At 36.0% G+C, this 26,135-nt stretch overlaps 1 protein-coding gene across 1 annotated transcript in view; it reads right to left on the bottom strand.

Annotated features, from left to right (window-relative positions):
* Window positions 1-6,041: 6,041 nt before the first annotated feature.
* The window catches only part of LOC125660127 (uncharacterized), an 87,195-nt gene continuing 67,101 nt past the window's right edge, over window positions 6,042-26,135 (bottom strand). The window contains exons 9-13 of the mRNA XM_056150750.1: window positions 24,252-24,342; window positions 21,873-22,182; window positions 16,884-17,101; window positions 7,433-7,698; window positions 6,042-6,475 (exon numbers count right to left, since the gene is read on the bottom strand). Of these exons, the coding sequence (XP_056006725.1) occupies window positions 6,160-6,475; window positions 7,433-7,698; window positions 16,884-17,101; window positions 21,873-22,182; window positions 24,252-24,342 (1,201 nt within the window). The 3' untranslated portion in view covers window positions 6,042-6,159. The remainder of the gene's footprint in view (window positions 6,476-7,432; window positions 7,699-16,883; window positions 17,102-21,872; window positions 22,183-24,251; window positions 24,343-26,135) is intronic.

Genomic DNA, 26,135 nt, shown 5'->3' with positions numbered 1-26,135 from the left:
AGTGACCTGGTTTTAATGTGCGACACACCTTCTACCCAAGATGTATCTACAGACAAAGTTTGATGATTCTAGGCCTTGTAGTATTTAAGTTACGGGTCGGACACGAAAAAGCTAACAGACGGACGGACATGAACGCCATACCATAATACGTCCCGTCTTAAGACGGGCGTATAAAAAGTGGAGTCAAATTCGTCTATGGATAAGAGCTATGTATGAGGGAGATAATCCTTAATTTTGAAATTAATTTCTAAATTTTATCACAGCAATTAAATATACATCCATATTTTCAAGCTAGTAACGAAGTACTTAGCTACTGGACTGTAGAGACCCTTGGGGACTAACAGTCCACCAGCAGAGGCCTCGACCCAGGGGTCATAATTGAAAACTTATACGGTACCAATTTTGATGCACCAGATGCGCATTTTCGACAAATAATGTCTCTTCAGTGGTGCTCAACGGAAATGTTTGAAATCCGAAATAAATGTAATGTACATATATAACTTGGTCCTGTCATTGTTCAGCTGTTGTGATTTTAAAGGTTTTTTTTTATCAACCTTTATTCCCATGAAAAGTTTTGACTCCATATTGTGGCCACAACCTAGTTCAAAAGGACCACAACATAACTAAGATGAATTCACATGACACAGAGATGCCTAACACCAATGAGACTAACATGATCTTGCTGTTTTGGATAAGGTCATTGATGATATAATATGAAGACCTTGTTATAAGAAACCTATATACAAAATTTGAAAGCTAAAATAGTTCATAAGATATTAAATAGGTAAATTTTTCATTAAAGTAGGTAAAACTTCCAGGTCAAGGTCAAGCTTCACAAAATATTAAGGTCTTAACTTTCAAAGAAAACCCATATACATTGTGAAAACACACCTTAAATAGTTCAGGAAATATATAAATCCTGCATTGGTGATCAGATCTTTCAACAGTCTGTTGGGATTTCCTATGAGCACGAATTGTGCTCCCTTGTTAGCTGACCTGTTTCTATATTCATAAGAAGTAGAATCTATTCAAAACCTTCTAATTGAGAAGAAAAAATCTCTTGCTGCGGTCTTCAATTCGACATTTAGATATATCGACGTTTTGTCTATTAACTTTCAGTCATATGTCAATTCGATATATTTTGTTTGTTTTGCTGTTTTCCGCCACACTCAACACTTTTTCAGTTATCTGGTGACACCCAGTTTTTATTGGAAGAGAGAACCCAGATATAATGTACCTGGGGAGAGACCACCGACCTTCCGAAAATAAACTGAGAAACCTCACTTACCGGCGCGATTGGATTCGAACGCGCGCCGACCATAGGTGGGAGGCCATGTAATTTTGAGGACAATGCTCTAACCACTCGGCCACGGAGGCCCTCCGATTCGATATACCCATGTGAGCTCGAAATAAAAGACATCACAGAGTCGTCCACTTCTACTTCATATTTAGATATCTTATTTTAGATATTTTAATGAAAGTAGACATTAATGGCAAACTAACAACTCAACTGTATGACAATGGGGATGATTTCAGCTTCTCCATCGTCAACTTCCCATATTTATGTAGCAATATTCCAATATCACCTGCATATGGTGTTATAGCTCTTAACTGATTCGATACACAAGAGCTTGTTCTGCGTATGGTCAGTTTTTAAATCAAGGCAAGTTACTGACAAACAAGTTGATGGTACAGGGGTTTCAATAGTCTCAATTGAAGTCAGTATTCCGCAAATTATATGGTCGTTATAATGATCTAGCTCGTCAATACAACCTATCATTGGGTCAAATGTTATCTGACGTGTTTCATACAGATTGTCAGGCCCTTCTTGGGACACTGGTTTTGACTACGGATAACTCCGTTTACTTGATCAAGATATAGGGTTCACGGCGGATGTGACCGGTCGACAGGGAATGCTTACTCCTCCTAAGCACATTATCGCATCCCAGGGGTCCGTGTTTATCCAACTCTCTATTTTGTATTGCTTATAGAAGTTATGCGATTGATCACTGTTCGTTATCTTCCCCTTTCATGATATGATATGAAAGATACCTTAAATAGTTCAGAAGATATCAAATACGTAAGATTTTAATCACAATTAGGTCAAACTTCCAGATCTAGGTCACAAATCACAAGAAAGGTCTTTTTTGTAAAAAAAAAAAAAAAATGTATATGCAAAATACGAAGGCCTTAGCTTAAATGCAAAAGATGTTATAAAAGATTACCCCCAGATATCAGCATATAACACCTTGATCTCCCATTTTAGTTACACCCTACCATGACGATAATAAATTGCACAAACTTGGATATGCTCTATCAGAAAGCTTTCATGTAAATTTGAACTTTTAAACTATTTTCCCTATACACGCAAAGGTAAAAAAAATTGATTCCCTATTGTGACCCCACTCCATCCCCTGGGGTCATGATTTGAACAAACCTGAATTTGCATTATGTCAGAAAACTTTCGTGTAAATTTCAACTTCTCTGGTACATTGGTTCTTGAGAAGATTTCTAGGTCTTCTGAGCCGAAGGCTCAAAGAGCTAATCATATGGTCATGTGTGGCGTGCAGTGTGCCTCAACTTTTTGGAAAAAGGGCTATATCTCAAGAACACCTTGGCCAATTTTTGTCAAATTTGTCAATGGGTATCCTTAGCCCAAGGCGTTTTTCATTTATGGCTAATCATTTATGAATACATTTTAGGTTGTTATTTCAGATACCGAGAGGTTTAGAATCATTCAACCTTGTAAGCTGATGCGTCTAGAGGCCTCGAAACATATTTATTAAAAAAAAAGTAGGTCACAGTGACCTACTTTTTTAATTTTGCAGACATTCAATTTCACATTTTCAATTTTAGATGCATATTTTTGACACTATGAAAGCTAGGATCATCAAACTTTGTCAGTTGATGCATCTTGAGTCTTCATAGTTTGTGGACCAAAAAGTAGGCCACCGTGACCTACTTTTGGAATTTGACGGCTATATTTTAATATTTCAGATAATATTTGACTTACAATCATCAAACTTTGTCAGTTGATGGGTCTTGAGTCTTCAGAGTGTGTCGACTAAAAATAGGTCACTGTGACCTACTTTTGGAATTTAACGTTTTTATCTGAATATTTCAAATACTATTTGACTTCAATAATCAAACTTTGTCAGTTGATGCATCTTGAGTCTTCGGAGTGTGTCGACCAAAAAGTACTTTGAGTAATTTACTTTTACAGGTACTTTGATGTAGAATGTATTAGCTGATTTACCCCCAAATCTGATGTTGAAGATTTCTTTCGTCATTTGGTATTGTAATAAATGACAATTTTTCAATCTCAATCACTCTTTTGTTCAGATTTTAATGACAGCAAAAACGAGCTACGGTGAGTAGAGTTTGGGTAATAGAAGCTGATAAACATTAAATCAATAATTTGGAACATAATAACATTTATGTTTAAAGCGTATATATGTGTCTTTACCCTATTGAGGACCTCGCAGAACTTTACCCCGTTGGGGGCCTCAAGTTTGGGAGCCAATCACTGGCTTGGATAAGCATGCGATAGCTTGTGTTTTGCACACAAATTGTAAAGTGGATCAAAGTTTTTTCATTTTGTTCAACCCTCCACCACCCCAACTTTCCGTCCTCAATGTGGAAGTTTACTCCGGTGCTATGCAACTTTTTATAGGGCCTTATTTGTTCGCCATCTTTTTGCTCTTCGGTTGTTTTGATGAATTTTTATGTCATCTTATAGCGTAGCATTATTTAAGTTATTTTGTCTTCTTTGGGGGAAATCAGACTTTGATTCATTTAGCTTTGCAGGTACTTTGATGTAGAATGTATTAGCTGATTTCCCCCAAAATCTTATGTTGAGGATTTCTTTCATCATTTTGTATTGTAATAAATGACAATTTTTCAATCTCAATCACTCTTTTGTTCAGATTTTTAATGACAGCAAAAACGAGCTACGATGAGCAGAGTTTGGGTAATAGAAGCTGATAAACATAAAGTAGGTCACTATGACCTTCTTTTGGAATTTGATGGCTATATTTGAATACTATTTGACTTGTCAGTTGGTGCATCTTGAGTCTACAGTGTGTGGACTTCAGTGCGTGGACAAGATGTGGACTTGATGATGAACATTTCCTATATCATAAACAATACTCTTGTCAAAAGTAGTGTTCAAGTTTTTTTGGTTTTTTTTTTATATACGATGCAGACTTGATGATGGGCATTTCTTGTACCGTAACCAGTACTCTTGTCAGAAATAGTATTTAAGTTTTTCTTAGATCACATTGTAGAGGAGATATATATAGATTGCATTGGCGACATTTTTGTCTTATTCATTGCAGCATTATTTTCAACTACTGTACTTACACTTTAAACTTAAAATTTCCTGTATAATTTGTTTATAACTGTACACATTTTTAAAACCAGCTTGTCATGTAAATTTGTGTTTCAGACAATCATTAATAAAACATATTGCCAAATCTTTGAAAAATATAGAAACATTCATTTAAAATGCTATCCTGTCACTTAACTCACTCTTTGTTTTTTATTTCAACAGAGCTGAAAAAGTTAAAAGGCAATTTTGTTGATATTGGTTTTAAGAACGGTTACCATTCTCCAACAATGGCATGGAATGTAATTGCATTAAAATCGGACAAAATACAATGCGACCCCTTGTTCTAATTGTATGCATAGTAAATTCGGTATTTAACACCCCAACCATCTCTAAGTCCCTTGAAAAAATTCATGTAGAAGAGAAATATGTACTACCCAGATATGCACGTAGGTTAAGTAACTTCATTTTGTAATTATTTTGATTGCCTAATCTAATAGTGTACTCTACGATATCCCCTTCATACACTATCATGTGATAGGTCTTTAAAACCTTGTTAATTGATGAATCTTGGTTAGTTATAATTTTTGCCTGTTCTACAATGTATCAGAAGAGCGATTCTAGGCCCATGGGCCTCTTGTTAAATGACCCCACCCTATTTTTGCATTTTTGTGATTATCTCCCATTTGAAGGGGACATGGCCCTTTATTTGAACAAACTTGAAAGCCCTTAACCTAAGGATGCTTTTGTTAAGAAGATGTTTAAGGATTTCCCCTATATACTCGCGTCTTAAACTTTGATCCCCTATTGTAGCCCCACCATACTCCCGGACACTTGAATTTGCTCTATATCAGGAAGATTTCATGTAAGTTTTCACCGTTCTGGCTTAGTAGTTCTTGATGTTTTTTTTAAAGATTTTCCCTATATATTCGCATGTAAACCTTGATCCCCTATCTTGACCCCACCCTACCTCTGGGGATCATGATTTGAACAAACTTAAATTTGCAATATGTAAAGAAACTTTCGTGTAAACTTTTCTGGCCCAGTGGTTTTTAAGAATTTTTTTAAATGACTCCACCCTATTTTGCATTTTCGTGATTATCTCCCCTTTGAAGGGGGCGCGGCCCTTCATTTGAATAAATTTTAATACCCTTGACAAATGAGTGATGTGTACCAAGTATAATTAAAATTGGCTCAGTGGTTCTGTAGATGAAAATGTGACAAGTTTACAGACAGACGGCGGACAACCGATGATCAGAATAGCCCACTTGAGCTTTCAGCTCAGGTGAGGTACATGTAATAAAAACCAATGGAAGCAAAACAAAGACATGATATCAAAAAGTCATAGATAGTAGTCAATAGCATATGTCCTTAGGGATTGTAGAAGAAATAAACAAATATCATGTATCAATTATAGACATAAGAATATATGAGTAACCAATGTATGGTACTTTTTTGGTCGAAAACATAATGAATACATGCATGTCAAAATGCAGAATAGGAATGTAAATCGATCACGTCTATTTCATTGTATCCCTTTCATGTCCATATATGACGAAAGTACGTCATGAACAAATCCAGATAGAAGTAGTTGTAAAGCGTGATTTTTTTCCTAATGAACTATAAAATGCATGCTATACTAAATATATTATGTACGAATTTCCTGTTTTTATTATTTCTCCCACTACAAGATGGAAATGACTGAAATTCACATTGATTGAAGAATGTTGAGTTTACAGGATTGTAAATAGTCATTGTTATATTCCCTATATCTATTCAATATGAAATGCTGGTAGAAAGACTCCGATACGTATGTGTCTATGAAGGCCGTTTTAATCCATATCAGAGACAGGTCTAGGCTGGCTATCAAGACATATACTCCTTTTTGGAACTGTGCCAATACGCTCACAATCACCGTGGTCTTTTTTCACACAAAAGCCATCTGATAAATGTTTACTACCTTTTTCAAAGAAGAGTACAATGATACCAAACGTTATACCAACACCAATTACAATGAAGGCGGCTTGAACATCGATCAACCTGATCTTTTTAGCCTCTGTCACCACAGATCCTTGGCATTTATCTGCAAAAGGCCAATGTTTCTGCTTGAAGGTCTGTAATATTCCACCTTCTTCTAGGGAGAGAATTCTGTGAATAAAACAATGTAAATCTATTTTTCTTACGGTACACAAGAAAACGTGCACAAAATGAAAAGATGAAGATAACGAACAGTGATCAATCTCATAACTCTTATAAAGAAAATATAGTTGAGAGTAGGCAAACAGGGACCTTGGATGTACTAGCAGCGGAAATTGGTGTCTAGGAAAAAGCATCCCCTGTCGACCGGTCACACCCACCGTTAGCCCTATAACTGGATCAGGCAAACAAAGCCATCCGTAGTAAAAAAAAAATCAGCGTACAAAAATTGGTCGTCATAACAACCATAAAAGTTTCGAAACAATCAACTTATTTGTAACTATTTTGTCTCGATTAAACTCATCATAAGTAGAACAAGTTCTTGCGTATCGAATCAGTTGAGAGAGATAAACATCATATGCATGTGATGATGAAATATGGGAAGTTGAAGATGGAGAATTGTTTATATATCTAAACTGCTTCGATACGCAAGAGCTTGTTCCGCGTATGATCAGTTTTTAAATCGGGGCAGGGTACTGACAAACAAGTTGATGGTACAGGGGTTTCAACATTCTCGTTTAAAGTCAGCATTTCGCAAATTCTATGGTCGTTATAGCGATCTAGTTTGCCAATACAACCTATCATTGTGTCAAACGTCTGACGTTTTTCATACCGATTATAGGCTGTTCTTGGCACACTGATTTTGACTACGAATAACTCCATTTACCCGATCAAGATATAGGGCTCACGGCGGGTGTGACTGATCGACAGGGAATGCCTACTCCTCCTAGGCACCTGATCCCACCTCTTGTACATGTATATCCAGGGGTCCGTGTTTGTCCAACTCTCCATTTAGTTTTGCTTATAAGAGTTATGAGATTGATCACTGTTCGTTAACTTCACTTTCATAAGGGATGAAAAGCAATTAGTATTAGCTGTAATGTTTACTGATATTGTTGAGCTGCTTACTTGTCCGAGAACATTTTCGTGTACAGAGAGTTGTTAGGAAGGCCAACACCGTAGGACATATTCGGAATTTCTTGTGCCGCTGTTACGAGTTCACAATTATTTGCCATTTTTATTTCCATGAAAGTTTTGTCTCCTATGTACGCATACTTTTCGTTGTACAGTTTGTCAATATGTGCTTCCGGATCAAGATTTAAAACATCTGTATCGGTTTTGTTAAATGTTACCACTCCAGCCCAGACCTTCTGTAGAACTTCAAAAGGGGACTCCTGCAAATGAAAATATAGGAACAGGAAAATTGAAATAGCCTTGCACCCTTGGGTAAAATTTGAAATTTAAAACTAAGAGGTATGCTGTGGTAGTTACATTGTATATGATTCGCTAGCCTTTTAAAAATAATATATTTATATTAACTTAAATAGATTATACTTTTTCAGTGGTGTGACAATAGAAAATAGAAACTGATTTCGTGAGCGAACAATCACATTCAATATACATAATGTCAAAGTATCACTATTTTGTTTTAGAATTTGATGAAGATGAAATATTACTGTGTTTCTTTTTTTTCATTTTTCTTATCAAATCATACTGTAGAACAGTTGTTTCAAAAATGACGTCATGTTTTCATTAGATAGTTCCGACATCGTTTCAAAACAGTATGGTTTGTTCTACTAATGATGTATTTAGAGTTTTTAAATCAATTATTGGAACATAGATGTTGGTTGTGTAATGTTTAGCGTCCCACTCTAGAACTTTTTAATCATATGGAGACTTCACCATTGCAGGTGAAGGGCTGCAAAATTTAGGCCTATGCTTCGCGCTTATGGCCTTTGAGCAAGGAGGGATCTTTATCAAGTCACACCTGCTGTGACACGGGACCTCGGTTTTGCTGTTTCATCCAAAGGAGCCACATTTATTCGCCTCCTACGACAAGGAAGAGACACTGAGCGCCTATTCTAACCCGGATCCCCACGGGCCTGGAACATAGATATTAATTCCCTAGCCCAGAATGTACTACATGGATGGTGATGTAGACATCTGACATTAAAACAAACTCTAAAACTCTATCAGTCCATAGTTATTAAAATATCAGTTAGAGATGAAAAAGAATCTAGAACTATATACGATTTTCTCACATTATCACCAGTGTGAGATCGACTTTACCCATGTGAGACAGCCATGTGAGATTTTTCTTTCATATCTACGTATGTAAGATACAGATATTCTATGAAAGAAAGGTATGTAAGATATTTCTATTTTTCGTATCACGTGACGTTTATCTTACATAGCCCGTGACGTCATAATCAATACGCAACTAGCTTGCAACTTACCTCGCCTCGATTGACGAACTGCAAAGCTCTTGTACAAAAAATTACAGATTGTAATGTCCCTGATAATCTCCAGGTGTATGTTACCGGACACAAAAATACACATTCCTTGAACAATTACCGTACACTCAACAACAGTCACAAATTCCTCAATACACCTATGTCATCCGGTGTATTATGCCAGTTCACAGAAACCCAGACCACACGGTCTATTACTCTGTCAATGTCTACTGTCTGTGTCTAAGGTGAAATAAGTGCCTTCAATGTCCATGAGATTCCAGTCCTTGCACGCGTGGAAAACGAAAGTCTAGCCATGCCCATATTCACCAACAAAAACCACTTGGAATCTCTCTTCAAACACTCCTCATTAAATAACTGCTCAATTAATTTCAATACCAACGCTCCTCTAAGAACAAAAACGTGCAGTTGTGAATTCATATTCTGATTAGGTCTGTGAAAATGTTTCGCGCTGATGGACTGTTGAGTTACGTCACGCATCACCCTGATTATTGCCAAAATGAAGGTCGTAGAATTCGATTCTGGTGTTATTTTTAATGTACAGCGAAATATTAATTAATTGGAAAATTCTAAAAAATGGCGTCGCTAGGCACAAGGAAAACGGAAAACTCTAGAAATATGAGAGAAAAATACTCTCTTATCAGTTGCCACGAAATATTAAGGTGATTCCACCCTCGGGGTTGCAAAAAAGCGGTAAAACCCTCGGCAAAGCCTCGGGTTTCACAGCTTTTTTGCAACCCCCGGGTGGAATAACCTTATATTTCATGACTACTTTATATATCTCAACTGATTCGATATGCAAGAGCTTGTTCTGGATATAGTCAGTTTTTAAATCGAGGTAAGCTACGACAAACAAGTTGATGGTACAGGGATTTCAACAGTCTCGATTGAAGTCAGCATTTCGCAAATTCTATGGTCGTTATAACGATCTAGTTCGTCAATACAACCTCGCATTGGGTCAAATGCTGTCTGACGTGTTTCATACCGATTGTTAAGCCGTTCTTGGCACACTGATTTTGACTGCGGATAACTCCGTTTACCTGATCAAGATATGGGGCTCACGGCGGGTGTGACCGGTCAACAGGGGATGCTTACTCCTCCTAGGCACCTGATTCCACCTCTGGTGTGTCCAGGGGTCCGTGTTTGCCCAACTATCTATTTTGTATTGCTTGTAGGAGTTATGAGATTGGTCACTGTTCGTTATCTTCACCTTGCATAAGAGTCTTATATTCTCACATTATCACCAGTGTGAGATCGACTTTACCCATGCGAGACAGCCATGTGAGATTTTTCTGTCTCACACTGCTGCGACGTCATTTGATTGTGACGTCATATATTTTCTATGATTTACGTTACACGGTGAAGATTTACGTTACACGGTGAAGTAAAATATTTTGCATTGTTTTCTTTAAATTTTAATGTAGTATAATTTCTGATGGACAACCTTGGGTTTTTTAGTTTACACTTACAGTGTAAACCATTTTCGGGTATGATCTTTCTGCCTATCTAATTAGTTTTTGCATTGAAGTTCAAATGAGGATTTTCATAATTTAAAATTTTCTCATAGCTCATAAATATATGCACTAAACTGTAGGTAAAATGTGAGAAAAATAATCCTTCATTATTTACTTGTGTGGGATAGGGAAATCCCACCTCTGGAACAAGATTTGCCGTCTAGGACTCGGCACAGCCTCGTCCTAGACTGCGAATCTTGTCCCCTCGGTGGGATTTCCCTATCCCACACTCGTACTAATGAAGGATTCTATTAGTCTCACATTGCTGCGACGTCATTTAATTGTGACGTCATATATTTTCTATGATTTACGTTACACGGTGAAGATTTACGTTACACAGTGAAGTAAAAATATTTTGCATTGTTATCTTTCAATTTTAATGTAGTATAGCTTTCTGGTGAACATCCATTTTCGGGTATGCTCTTTCTGCCTATCTAATTAGTTTTAGCATCGAAGTTCAAGTGAGAATTTTGATAATCTAGAATTTTCTAAAAGCTCCTAATTTTATGCACTAGACTGTAGTTAAAATATGAGAAAAATAACCCTTCATTATTTACTCGTGTGGGATAGGGAAATTCCACCTCTGGAACAAGATTCGCTGTCTAGGACTCGGCAAAGCCTCGTCCAAGACTGCTAATCTTGTGCCCTCGGTGGAATTTCCCAATCTCACACTTGTACTAATGAAGGATTCTATTAATCTTATTAACACAGCATAATATAGACCAATATGTGAATCAAAATGGAAACTTGACCTAGATCTACCATCTACATTTAATTGGAAAAAAGAACATAGAAATATTGTTTAAGCATTTTGTCACAATCATTTTTATCCGTGCGACGTCCGTTTATGCTATCCGGTAAGCTATAGGTACGAATAACTATCCGCATAAGATAAAAATATAGATAACAAAGCTTGCTCCATCTGTTCCTAAGAAACAAAGACACCTATTTGTTTACTGTCCATTTCATGCAAGAATTTGGCCATGCCTGTCCTTTTGGATATTGCAAAAGACAAAAAAGAGTGCATTTTGATTCACAAACAATAATTTAAGCATATTGACTGAAAACGAAAATATTATTCTTATTACTGGGCCATTATCAAATTTCGTAGATTTTCAGTCACTCTAAAGTCTTCTTCATATCCTATGTAAGTGAGAAAAAATAGGACACCGCTAAACCGGTACATGATACACCCGTATACATTATTGACCCAGGAATTTGAACAAGTAAGAAAGGATTATCTACAAAACAATTTCGTCGGAGTTGCAATAAAAATGTATTTTGCATTAAATAAATCTAAGTCCAAGGGCTGTAACTCCTTCAAAAATAGTGGTGCAACATTCCCCTTGTAATATGCACATTTACACATTGTGTACTTCCTTTGTACTAAGTTTCCTTTAAATCCCCCAAATGGTTAAGAGGAGTTGCGAAGACAAGTTACTTACATAAAATAAATATATGTCCAAGGGCCCTAACTCTTTCAAAAATAGTGGTGCCGCATTCCCCTTGTAATATGCACATCTCCATACTGTGATCTTTCTTTGTACCACGTTTCATAAAAAAAAAAACCCAAAGGATTTAGGAGAAGTTGCAAAGACAAGGTATATTGAATAGGAAAAAAAAACCAATTCCAAGGGTCGTCACGAAACATTGGACAGCATTCCCCTTGCAGTATACAAACCTCCACATTGCGATCTTTCTTTGTATCAAAATTCATTAAAACCCCTAAAGGGTTTAGGAGACGTTGTGAAGACAGTATTCTGAATAGAAAAAATTTTAAGTCCAAGGGCAACAATTCCTTTAAACAAGAGTTGTTTGTAAAACACATATGCCCCCCCATGGTGAAAAATTGAAAGGTTTATACACACATCATTTAATTGGTAGCAGTATCATCAATTCAAAATATCGAGCAGAAAATATCTTTCTATGTCAAGAGTGGATTGACCATGTGACCTAAAAATCAATCGGGGTCAACGTATACGTCATTGCCCAACTCTCTATTTTGTATTGCTTATAGGAATTATGAGATTGATTACTACTGTTCGTTATCTCCCCCTTTCGTGCACATGTAATCACTATATCCATTTTGACCCACCTTGTTACATGTACCAAACCCCTATCCCATTCAAAATTTAGGTAAAAGACCCTAATCTGCTCCTTCTAAATATCCAGTTAATTTCACGTTTCTATCAATAGCATTAAAGAAAATGCTACTTAAATTTTATACACGGACACGGGGCCTCCGTGGCGGAGTGGTTAGAGCATCGCGCTCTAAATCACACGGCCTCTCGCCTCTGCTCGACTCGGGTTCGAATCCCGCTCGCGCCGGTAAGTGAGAAAGTTTCCCAGTTTACTTGCGGAAAGTCGGTGGTCTCTTCCCAGATACATTGTATCTGGGTTCTCTCCTCCACCAATAAAAACCTGGGCGCCACCAGATAACTGAAAAATCGTTGAGTGTGGCGGAAAACATCAATCAATCAATCAATCAATGCATATACACATACATACTATATTCGAAGTTTTTGCTCCACCCTGGATTCAGAATCTCTGCCTAAGGGGCGATAAAATGTTAAATTGTGGCAGAGGACTTCCTGCTCTACATGACTCTCCATTGAATTTTCCTTATGAATTTGTGTTTGAAGGGAAAAAATTTGCAAAATGGTCAATTTTGTTCCTCCCCTGAAGCCCCAGGGGTGACGGAGTTCTGGAATTTACCATTTATTCCCCCTCCTCCCTGGAATGCATCATACCAAAAAATTTAAAAGAATTGGAATGGTAGTTATCAAGAAGTTATAAGTGTTCAATTGTTAATGCACAACGGAATTTTCAGGATGAATTTGTGTTTGAAGAGAAGAATTTTGCAAAATGGCCAATTTTTGTTTCTCCCCTGAAGCCCCAGGGGTGACGGAGTACTGAAATTTATCATGTATTTCCCTCTTCTCCGAAAAATACTTCATACCAAATCTTTGGAAAAAAATTGGAATGTTAGTTATCAATAAGAAGTTAAAAGTGTTCAATTGTTTATGCACAACGCATACCGATGGACACATATCAATAGCAATAGGTCACTTGGATGGCTCAGGTGACCTAATAAAGATGAATGCTTGAAATCTGTATTTGGAACAAGTACATGTATGTTGACACTTTTAATGATTGCCTTTATCATGACATCATTTATTATTACATTCATAATGTAACACAAAAACTATTATCTGTGGAGTGCTATAAAGCGATAAGTACATACTCACCAAAATAAGTTACTTGAGCATATGAAATATGGGTTACATCATTGATACAGATTTCTTTAAATGCAAAATACATAGCTCTTACATATGAATAGGTGATGTTACGCTTTTTAAAACTTCTTTATCCTAATTTTTTTTTTTTATTAAAATACTTCATTTTCTGAATTTTAAAAAAAAAATCTATTGTGCACAAATTTTCAACTTGAAACCATATCAAATTGATTACTAATACATATTGTTGTGTATTTAATGTGTACTTTTACAAGAACCTTTGATTTTGCACAGTAAACAAGCATTCTTAGAGTATTGCATGGCAATACATAGTCCCCTACCGGTTGCAAAAATCACTGTACCACAACAATATTCAAAGTTCATTATGTAGGTTATGGTAAAAGGAAAAATTGGGGAACCAGGATAGGAATGATTGGAAATCAACTACTATTCGAGTAGAGACTACACCAAGAAAAAAGACAAATTTATAATTAGGTTTAGGCATTTAACCAAGTCAATAAACTGTAACATGTAGATAATCATGAATAATTTAAATATATTGTAGTATTACTATGCTAGAAGTTTTAATGAGTGTAGTATATTCTTAATTCTTATCGACAGAGATAAGAAACTTGGATATAAACTAACAATTCATGCTATTTTTCTACGTCCAAGGGCTAAGTGAAAATCAGCGGACCGAGACGAAGTTCGAACTTGATCTGTAACTTGTTATGGCAAAGCAATGTACCAAATATCAAAGAATATCTGCAAGCATAACCAAAAATAGTCTGGAAAACTGATAATTCATATTATTTTTCTAAATCCAAGGGCCATAACTAAGTGAAAAATCAACGGACCGAGACGAAGTTCGAACTTGATCTGTAACTTGTTATGGCAAAGCAATGTACCAAATATCAAAGAATATCTGCAAGCATAACCAAAAATAGTCTGGAAAACTGATAATTCATGCTATTTTTCTACGTCCAAGGGCCATAACTAAGTGAAAAATCAACAGACCGAGACGAAGTTCGAAGTTGATCTGTAACTTGTTATGGAAAAGCCACATACCAAATATAAAATAAATATTTGCAAGAACAGAGAAAACAAGAGGTACTGTGAGCAATGCTCACTAAGAATACCCCCGCTTACCCCAATATCCGAAAGGGTGTTGGTAATAGGTATAAACTACCTCTTTTCTGAGTGTAAAAAACAAATGGCATGACAAACCGAACCATACTGCTACTTCGATGTCCAGTGCGCGTGACTTTTGACCTTTTGACCCCAAAATCGATAGGGAACATCTTCATCCCATGGGTAGCCCGTATGTATGATATGGTAACTGTAGGTGGAAAGGATAACGCTTTAGAGCCCGGAAACCATATTGCTACTTCGATGTCCAGTGCACTTGACCTTTGACCTTTTGAGCCCAAAATCGATAGGGAACATCTTCATCCCATGGGTATTCCATATTATGTATGATATGGTGACTGTAGGTGGAAAGGATAACGCTTTAGAGCCCGGAAACCATATTGCTACTTCGATGTCTAGTGCACTTGACCTTTGACCTTTTGACCCCAAAATCGATAGGGAATATCTTCATCCCATGGGTAGTCCATATGTATGATATGGTGACTGTAGGTGGAAAGGATAACAATTTACAGCTCGGAAACCATATTGCTACTTCGATGTCCAGTGCGCTTGACCTTTGACCCCAAAATCGATAGGGAACAACTTCATCCCATGGGTAGTCCATATATATGATATGGTGACGGTAGGTGGAAAGGATAATGCTTTAGAGCCCGGAAACCATTGCATCTACAGACGGACGGACGGACAGACAGACGGACAACCCGATTCCAGTATACCCCCCCCCCCCCCACAACTTGTTGCGGGGGTATAAAAAGTGCGGAAAACTGGACTGACGGATAGACAGACGGAGCGCAAACCTAAAGTCCCCTCGACTTCGTCGGTAGGGGACTAATGACTAATAAACCAATATCATAATTTAACAGACTTCGCAAAAATCATTGAATGTCCATTAATGTTTCAAATATATTGAAGTTGTACCCTTAACTGATTATTTTACTGGGATAAATTGAAAGTTATACACAGTGAATTCAGTTCTCTTTTATTATATTGAATATATTTCATGCCAAAATGTGTAAAAAGCTTATGTGTATACAGTATACTTATTTATGGTGGGTAGTGTATCTTCATCATTTGTACCTACAAGATCCCGTGGGGATCCGGGTTAGAATAGCTCCTCAGTACCCTTGCTTGTCGTAAGAGGCGACTAAATGGGCGGTCCTTCGGATAATACCGCAAAAACCGACGTCCCGTGTCACAGCAGGTGTGGCACGATAAAGATCCCTCCCTGCTCAAAGGCCGTAAGCGCCAAGCATAGGCCTAAATCTTGCAGCCCTTCACCGACAGTGGTGACGACGTCTCCATATGAGTGAAAGATTCTCAAGAGGGACGTTAAACAACATTCAATCAACCAATGTACCTACAAGCAAAACTATTCGTGCCCAATGTTTTTTTTCTTTCAACGGAAATGTGTGAAATTATTCAAAGGATTTGCGTTAATTTATTTTTAGCTTTAAATGGTTTGGGTCCACTTTTGTTAATTTTGTGTCACCAGTGTAGTTTGATTGTCAGTGGTAAAACACATTTGTCACTGGAGTTCAATGAATATTTTTCGTGATAGCAGACAAATATGGTTATCAAACTTTTCTTAAAATAGAATTTAGATAAATTTCTTTAATATGTACTTTATTTTTTTGTGCCATGTAGTAATAAGGTAAGTGTCATGTGAAAAAGAGGTTTAGGTGTATATTTTCATTCTCTAGGAAAGGATTACCTTTCAAGTTTAATGACATTTTAGCTTATTTACAATTATACTATTCACATGAAAAACGTCTTTTCGACACAAATGTCTTTATGAAAAGGTGTTAAAAATGGAAATGTCTTTTTGAATGACTTAATTTTTCAAATAATGTAATTGCTGTTATTTCAAAATGCTACTCATGTTATTTCTCTCAACTGTGTGAATGCAAGGATGAAAGTTGTTTTGTATGTTTACTTATGTTTTAAAAGGCTATAAAATTTTAAAAAAGAATACATTTCTATACAATTCTAAAGATCAGTACGCAATTTTCAAGTTATACCACTCAAACCAACAAACGATAATTCAATGAAATAAACCAGTACATATGTTATAGAAACCAAGGAAAAGCAAGTCTAATATTTCTTTTCAAATTTTTCACTGATCAAACAATTCTATGAAAATATTTATTTGCATACAAGCATCACGTAGGAAATTTGTCAAATTCAATAACAACATTGTGAAAAGCCTTACTTGGAACCATGTCACAAAATATGTTCCCGATACAATCCCCCATTTGTATTCATCTTGCTCTACCAGTTCTTCCAGGGAATCAAATGGGCGTGTTTCCTTTGTCACTGTCAAGAAGGCTATTAAATTCCCACAGTATGTAGCAACCAAAATGATGGAGAATACCCAGAAGAAAGTTATCATTGTGCGGCCGCTCGGTGAATTGGGCAGACTCTCTCCACCTTAAACATATATACAGAACGAATACAATATATATGATCCTTTAGATAGAACCATGAATGACACACTGCTGCAAAACGCAGATCATTTACCCAGATGCACAAAGGTTAGTTAAAGCTGTGCGGTCCGATGTTCATGTATTATTTTTGTACATAATTACTTCAAATCAGATTAATTATTTTATAAAGTTATTAACTTTCCCTTAATTACAGGCTTGAAAACATATGCATGTAAAAAAAAAAAACCAGTGAGAATATTATTTAGAAAGTAAATATAGTGTGGTACATATATAAATCACCTGGAAAACCTCGGGCCTTTCACTCAAATCACGGTGTTTTCGGTAAAAGGCCCGAGGTGTTCCGGAAAACGCATAAATTATACAGTGATAGACATCTATAAATACCCCGCGCGCTTCAGGGGAATCCCAACATGATGTATTAACTCAGACGCAACTGTCTAGTTTTAAGGCTGAAAGAACGTAAAACAACGAATTACAAAGAGGTAATTGATATTTTTATTTCTATTAAGCTTATGGCACGGTACTGTTGTAACAAAATACAGCTTTACACAGAAAAGACCACCGATGATCTGAAAGTTTGAACTGGTCACGTGACTGTCACTTGAAATGGCAGAGTGACGCGGTTGTTTGTAAACACCGATTTAAAATCAAATAATTTTGGTTAAACAAGTGAAATAATATATGACATGTCATACAGCCTCATAACTACATACGTGCGATGATTTAATTGCGTTTTTACGAGATGGAAAAGAAATGTTGTAATTCGGACCATACAACTGTAAGTTTAACTAAACTAACACAGACAGGCAGACAATAGTCAAGAAATTCAAAGGTATTTATAGGTATAAAAGATATTGAAATTAAAAAAAACCAAGAGACCCATGGGCCTTATCAGTAACCCGAGTAGTACTTAAAAGTATCACTAGACCCAAGGGCTATGGAATCTATAATAATTTTCCTTTTCTGAATATCTAAGCTAAATTCTAATATTCAGCACAAGTATTCTTAAAGCACGAATGCCCCGAAAGTGTCTATACTCATGGAAGACTTTATATAAAAATATATGTGGTATTAAAGGACACATCTCGTGTGTTCAAAGTATACATAATTATATGCATTTTGTCTTCTTTATGCTTATAGCAATTAATTGTAATAGTTCGTTCACTGAAGTATTGCGATAATTAGCCACAATACGAACTTAAATCTAAGCCCCTATTTTAAAAAGCCTAGTTAATTAGATCGGTAGTCACGTGGTACAGTGACGTCATATGCGACCTTCGTCGATCAACTTGTTGTAAAAGTAGTGTTAGATATTTTTAAAAACTCAGGTTTTAGGGGCCTAATTTATTTACCATGGATAACATTTATTTCGATGTTGACAAATTTCCCGAGTCATATCTTTTAGCTACCAGTGCATACAAATAGCAACCCAAAAATAGCGAGGAATCTGCATAAATTTGCGAATAAATAATGTTTACATGGGATCACTGTCTAAACACTATTTGGTAATGCCATTTGTGTAAACAACTGTAATTATCGTTGTTGCTTTTCTAAGATAAACAGTGCAATTATTATTAAATTTATTTTTGGAGAAGTTAAATAGGCCTAAATTATGATACGATTATGTATCATGGACAACTAGGCCTATTGTCACGGGTGCATTTCGAAAAAAAAAAAATAATAAAAATGATCAAACTTATTGTGAAAATCACAATACTTTTAAAAAAATTTATTCAAGCAATTTTATTAATCATTATTTTTTGTTATCTACACGTTGTTACTTAGGAAGTGGGAGCGCGGCGTGCTGTTGTAAACACGTACGCGTGGTTATAAAAAAAAAAATGAAAGCATTATAATTCAATTCAAAGTTGGGAAATATCATATTTTATTATTTATAATTGAAAGTTCAATTATCTTTTATCTTTAAATTTCTTTTTTAAAACTACCAGTTGGTAGACACTGCTAGCAAAGTTCTGCCTATATATTGTTACAAGGTGAAGGTCAGTTGGTGCTAGTGTGTATTGAATTTGAGAGCAGAACGGAAAGCATATATGTAATAGTGCGTAGCTTCGATAGAACCTTTTTCTCGCAGTTTATTTACGTCTTTGTCCAAGTGTTTGTTTGAAAAAGTACAGGGACAAATTCTACTGGTTTTTTTAAGGCAAAGTCGTTGTGTCGACAAAAAATATTCACGGCTTGTCCCTCATACCTTCCTTCGAAAATTGAAAAACCCAGTCCAAATCCTCTCTACTGATAGCAAGTACACCCTTAAACGGCACAAAACACCCTAATGCAGTGTTATTTACAAGCCGTTAATGTGATAATTGTTTGTTTGTCAATTAAATATAATCTGTTTATGAAATGGCTAACAGCTGTTTTCAAATCTTCTCGCTCGAGGTCGCATATGACGTCACATATAATGGCGCGTAAATATCGGAAGAAAATATGTATATCGCAAGATTTGAATTCCATCGCTTTCAAACTCAAAAATTACGCAAAACTGTTTAATTTAAAACACAAGTAAAGTAGTTTTAGGCATGAAATGAATTAATTTTGCTGAAAAAATTAAAAAAGTTTAAAAACATGCGATGTGTCCTTTAACACTATATGACTATCTGGGACCAGCCCTAGATTGAGAACCCTGTGGCTGTAAGATTCAGAGTTTTGGTAATCCCTTTCTGCTTTTCTTAATTACGCATTTAGTTTTTATACAGTATCAGCAATAGTAAGGGAGTTTTTCAAATGATAAAGACAATTAATACAACTTTGGTCCCACTCTGGAACCAAAATCCTTACCACTGGAATCATGAAATTTAATGTATAATTTTGGTAAAGGTCAACTTGCTTATTTTAAATATCTATTAGGATTTAGTTTTGCATCAAAAGCAATAATTGACTGCTAAATGGTTGATTGACTGTTTGTCAAGAATTTTTACCTCTATTAAAGCATGGATGAAAAAAGTCAAGTTTGATAAAAAAAAATTAATTAAATTAATAAACCCTCTGATTATGTCGAGTATATACACTCTTCTACGATGCAAAAAATCAAGACAATTTTATACTCTTCTCAATCAAAACTGCACAGAACCTACTGGTAAAAGAAAGTGGAATGAAATATTTGAATTAAATGACACAGAATGGAAAATGATCTTCAGATTGCCTTTTAAAGTTACAAGTAATTGTAAACTGCAGTGGTTTCAATACAGAATTCTGAACAAAATTTTAGCTTCAAACTCATACTTATTCAAAATCAAAATTAGAGATGATAAGAATTGTACATTCTGTCAGATAGAAGAAGAAACAATTGAACATTTGTTTTGGGAATGTGATAGTGTTCAGCATTTCTTAAGAGAATTTGAAGTTTGTTTTGAACATAAGACCAATCTTCAAATATCAATAACAAAAAATAATTTTATTTTTGAATTTTTGGATGAAAAGAAAACTATACAAAATCATCTTGTTCTTTGGCTGAAATATTATATCTATACTATGAGGTGTAAAGGGAAGACACTGAATGTAAATGTTGCGATATCGCTAATGAATACATTTTATGAAACTCAAAGACATATTGCATATAAAAATGGTGAAAAAGATTTGTTTGACACCTGCTGGAATCAATTATTTCATTGAGTGTTTGTTTGTTGTTGTTGTTTATTTTTTTTTTTTTTGGTTTAAATTTTTTTTTATAAATTTCAATATATATGTACCTTTTTAAAATATATTAAATAATGACTGAATTCATCTCTCTCTCTCTCTCTCTCTCTCTCTCTCTCTCTCTCTCAAAATAATGTATACATATACCTTTGATAGTTTCTTATAAACATTTTGTACAAGTTTCTTTGCAGAATGTATGTATATATATATATATACTGTATGTATGTTTAAAAAAATAAATATAAAAAAAAGAAAGAATTTTTACCTCATTGAGACGTCAACAGCTGTAGGCAGGTACTACAAATTTAGACCTATGGTTGGTGCTCAGGGCCATAGCAGTGAGGGTGTTTTTTTTTTTTTTATCGTTTCAACGCCTGTCACGACAAGATTATATCCGAAAGACCCGTGATTCTCACTTCTAAATGCCGATTGGTTGGCGAAGGAGCAATCAATCACTACATAATTTAATATCATGGCACGAGCGGGATTTGAATTCACGACCTCCCTGTTACGACGACCTGAACGCTCTACCATTGAGCTACCGCGACCAGTTCAAAAGCAATAAAGATATTATTTAAATGTTTAACACATAAATACTACAATGTATATACCAAGATTGATCCTACCTTGAAGCCAGGACTTTAACCCGGGGATCATGAAATTTACAATTTTCGTAAAGGTCTTCCTGCTAGACGTGACTATGCATTTAGTTTTTCTTACAGATGTGCGCTTGTAGAGAATACGATGTTTGAAAATTGGTAAATGTTTGGCAACTTTCCCCGCCCCTAAGGCTCCGGTGATGCTGGAGTCGGGTAATGTACATATGTTCCCCTTGTCCCAAAGGTGCTTCAAATCGAATTTGAAGAGAATTGCGGTTATGAAGACGTTTAAAATGTTAAATTGTTAACGGACGATGACGGACAAAGACCAATAGCAAGCTTGACTCGAGTGACCTAAAAATAATTTAGAGATGTTGGGATACAAATTGAGAACTTTATGAAGTCATAGTGGATGTAAAATGCATGCTGGTATATCTCTCGAGGCATTTTAAATCCACTCCGATTTGAGAATTCAAAGAAAAATGTTATTTTCACACAAACCTTGCGTGAGTAGTGCACCAAACATATACCAGAATGACATCTGGTAGTTCTGCCTGCCGTCTGGTCCATGCACTTGATAGTACGGGGACGATTTCTCAATAATGAACAGTAAGAATGCCGAAACTGGAAGTACGAAAATAATGCAGACTATGACTTCTATCCTGAGAGGTTTCGCCAAAGTAAATATTTTGTTCTCATCAGGTCGCTTTATCAGAATCGTGGTGGTGTCGTAATAAAATGGATGGGTATAATCCATTACTTGCTCTCTGGGGCCTTGTATAGAGGATGCTGCGACCATTAGATCCACTTCCTATCAAATGTTAAACAATGGTATAAAAGAATTCGTTAACATTTATATATATCATAAAACAAGGAAGTAAAGCTGTCGAAATGGTTGCAGATGCAATGCAGTAACATGGCTGGTTACCGGAAACTTACACAAATTAGAATGATGTCAAATTAAGCCGTTTAAGATATTTTGAATTTCGAATCATTACAATACATTCCTTATCAGTTTTCCAGGTACCCGTCATACTTCTATTTCAACGCTTACCAGAAGTGTCTCAATTAAAACGAGAATTTGAACAATCCATAAGTATCAGGTTTGATTTTAAATCAGCATTCCATACCGATTCACACCCACAGTGAATTCTTATATCATGAAAGGTGAAAATAACGAACAGGGATCAATCTCATAACTCCTGTAAGGAATACAAAATATAGAGTTGGGCAAACACGGACCCCTGGATATACCAGTGGTGGGATCAGGTACCTAGGAGGAGTAAGCATCCCCTGTCGACCGATCACACTCGCCGTTAGCTCCCTCAATATATTGCCAATTTTTGTTCAAGAACAATTTCGGCAATAAAGTGGGGGTGGCAATATAAAGAATTCACCGTTACAGTTAATGGAACAGTCAAAAGAAATCAAAGTCTGTAAATTTCTATGGGCTGCATTCAGTATAAACATTTAAATAACCTTGAGTTTAATTCAGCAATTATTTGTAATTAACCTGACCACCCGATTACCTTGGCCAACCTGTCATACTTCACTGCACTGCTTGCAAAGTACAGGTGTGATTATTGATGGGTTTTAGGTAATTGTCATGATTATTGAGGATAAACCCTATGAGATTTGACCTTTTGTTTGTGAAAATCAGCGGCATATGGCATTATGCGGGATTGGCATTATAACGGGGTTTTAACACAGGGGGAAATCTTTTCTTTGGAATTTTCAGGCAATAAGCGAGGGTGGCATTATAACGGGAGGGGGCAATATATCGAGGGAGCACTGTATATTGATCAGGTAAACGGAGTAATCCGTTGTCACAATCAGTGTGCCAAGAATGACCAATCAATTAAACACATCAGACGCATAACCCTATTGTAGGTTGTATTGGTAAACTATATTATTATGAAGCGTAACCGAGAGTATATATTAGGTTCTCTATGGCACATGTGCACAGCATCATCTTATGTGATCGGTGTCCGTGAGGATTGTGTTCCTATTAGTACGCCATGATATGTTTACATTCATTCTATGATGTCAAAAATGAAAGATATGAGTCTAATCAACAATCGTTTTACTGTCTCAGCCTAAATGCATTGGCAAACCAAAATACATATTTCAAAAGACTTGCATAAAATTATATCTTACTTCCTGCAAATTACATATATTATCAGTGTTTTTACATCGATAACATGAAGACCACGCATATTCCATATGCATGTACTGTCAGTATACACGGTTAATTGACGAGATATAGCATTAACAAATATATTTTGATTTCAACGTGGCGGACTTGGTATTGCAGTAACACAAATTAATCTGTCACCGTAGTGTGACATTGAGGTAAATGTCGGTACTTCCTATTCTCAAGATGAATTAAGTGCATAAAAATGTTTATTTAAAAGTGTTTTGAAAAAAATATCTTTTGTATTACTGATTATATTTTTGACTATATCACAAAATCTGAGAATATACTGAAAAACTATTGAAAGAGTATCCATTCCCAATAGTGTGTGTGAATTTAAGACTGATACTTCGAACAGGTTTAGGAGGTAATGTTAATCAGTTTTCACTGTTTTTCAGGGAAGGTACCTCTTTTTTGTCCCTTCAATAACAAGAACCTTCACATGATTTGGACACATTAGTATTAAGGGTGCCCTATACTACTTTCTTATAAAGTATGAAGAAAATTCATTAACTAAGATATTTTAATGCCACTGTCTTGTCCATCTTTACTTTTGTATTCTTTATTGGATTTATAAGATTGGTTACTACTGTTCGTCATCTTCAGTTTCTAACACAGTTGGTGATATATCAGTGAACAATTTTCGTATAGGACGGTAAACAACACCCACACAATACAACACTTACTCTCCTCTCCAACTGTCCAACCATTCCACTCCAAGATCGGTTTGAGTATATACGGCCAAACTCCCCATCCAGTGGTTCAGTGTATGTATACCTAATAATGTACATTAAATTCAAGTGTTTGTTATCAATATACTACAAGTTAAAGCACAGTTCACTTTACAGCAACTGTCTTGCTGGGATTTAAAATGTAAAATATTGAAGCAGTACCCAAATTTTATTGCATGATGGTGAGGGAGATTTCTTCACCTAAGAAAAATCATATTCCCCGAGGGCAACGTCCGAGGGGAATATGATTTTCTTGGGTGGAGAAATCTTCATGTCTTCCAACCATTCATGCAATAGATTGTTTATTATACCGAAACAAAGCAAAATTACAAAAAAGCATTTGAAATTGGAGTCCGCTCACCTATGCATTGTGTTGAGCTGAGATGGCCCTAACCGTAACACCGCGCCGCCAACGTATTAGACGGTACAAACAACGAAATACAGTCATATGACAACCAGGTTTTGTATTTTCATTCATCTTGAATGCTGATTTACTTGCTTGTTTTTGTATCAACCAAAATCTGACGATTTAAGTGTGTATCAGAGACCCGCATATTGTCCCTTACGAACTATGAAAGTACAATGACTCGGACTTATTGTGACGTCACAATAAACTTCATCTACCTTGACGTTAAATTGATGGAAAGTGCACGAGGCTGCCCAAGGGGTGAAATATGATGGGGAGATGGGATGTTTGAGAGGGAGATATGAAGTTTTATCTTCCCTGGCACGTGACTGTCTAGATCAATCAGATTACGCGTTGCATAGAATTCTCATACTGATGTTTTATAATATTTAGTTTTATAGGTGTGGGGGTCTTGGTGAAAACTATGTGAATTTAGTTTTTTGTCAGACATTGAAATTTTGATCTCGACCCTTAAACGTAAAATGATTTGAAATACAAATATGTCATAGGCAGAGATGGTGCCGAACTTTATCATTAGTGCAAAGAAAAATTATTCTTTGACAATAAAGTTGGGAGGTATTTGAAACAGGTTGTGAACAACATTTGTTGCTGGCCTTAAATGATCCTTCTTTTATTCAGGAATCCCAAAGCTTCCCATATTGACTAACAATTGAATGTGGGTGATCCCAATTGATAGTCTGTCTTCGAAAAGTGGTTTCAGGGTCAAATGTGATTTTCTTTTTACCTATAGCTACCAACATCCACACATACATTTGTTATAGCATCATGGCAACCCCTACTGATTTTGGAATCAAAAAGGTCAAGTTTACTGGACATTAATATACGAAAATGGTTTTCTGGGCTTTGTGTGATTTCCATCTCAAGTTCCTATCTTATTGATAAAATCTTGCTATGGAATGCCCCATTTCGAGACCAAAGGACCGATGTCAGACGAAGTGAACATTGGTTTAGAGATATGGTATCTGGGTCTTTTATGATTCCCCTGCTTGAAATTACCATAGCATGACGAAGACCTACATATGAAGGCGAGTCAATGAGTAACCAGCCTATCTCATTTCCGATTGACCGAGACGGTCATGATTTTCATGCCTTGGTTTCAATACTGTAACATGTTTTATACCTGAGTACAAAATTGCACGCGTATCGAGTCATTCTTTAATAAGATATTGAATGTCAAACATGGGTAGTGATGCTAAGGCATGCTTTTCATCTAAAGTTGAGCACTGTGCTATGAATCGGTACTTGTATCTAAAAGGTAAGATAGGCAAGGAAAAACACGGCGAGTTAGCCGATGTTTATGGGTCTTCTACACCATCTTATGCTCATGTTCAATTATGGTATTCAAACGCTGTAGAACGTCTTTATAAGATGAAGCCAGGTCTGGATGCCAACGACGATGAAATGTGTAAGAA

Source organism: Ostrea edulis, chromosome 9, assembly GCF_947568905.1.
Source record: "Ostrea edulis chromosome 9, xbOstEdul1.1, whole genome shotgun sequence".
NCBI lineage: Eukaryota > Metazoa > Mollusca > Bivalvia > Ostreida > Ostreidae > Ostrea > Ostrea edulis.
The sequence above is the reverse complement of the archived record's forward strand: the minus strand, read 5'-3'. Positions and strand labels throughout refer to the sequence as shown.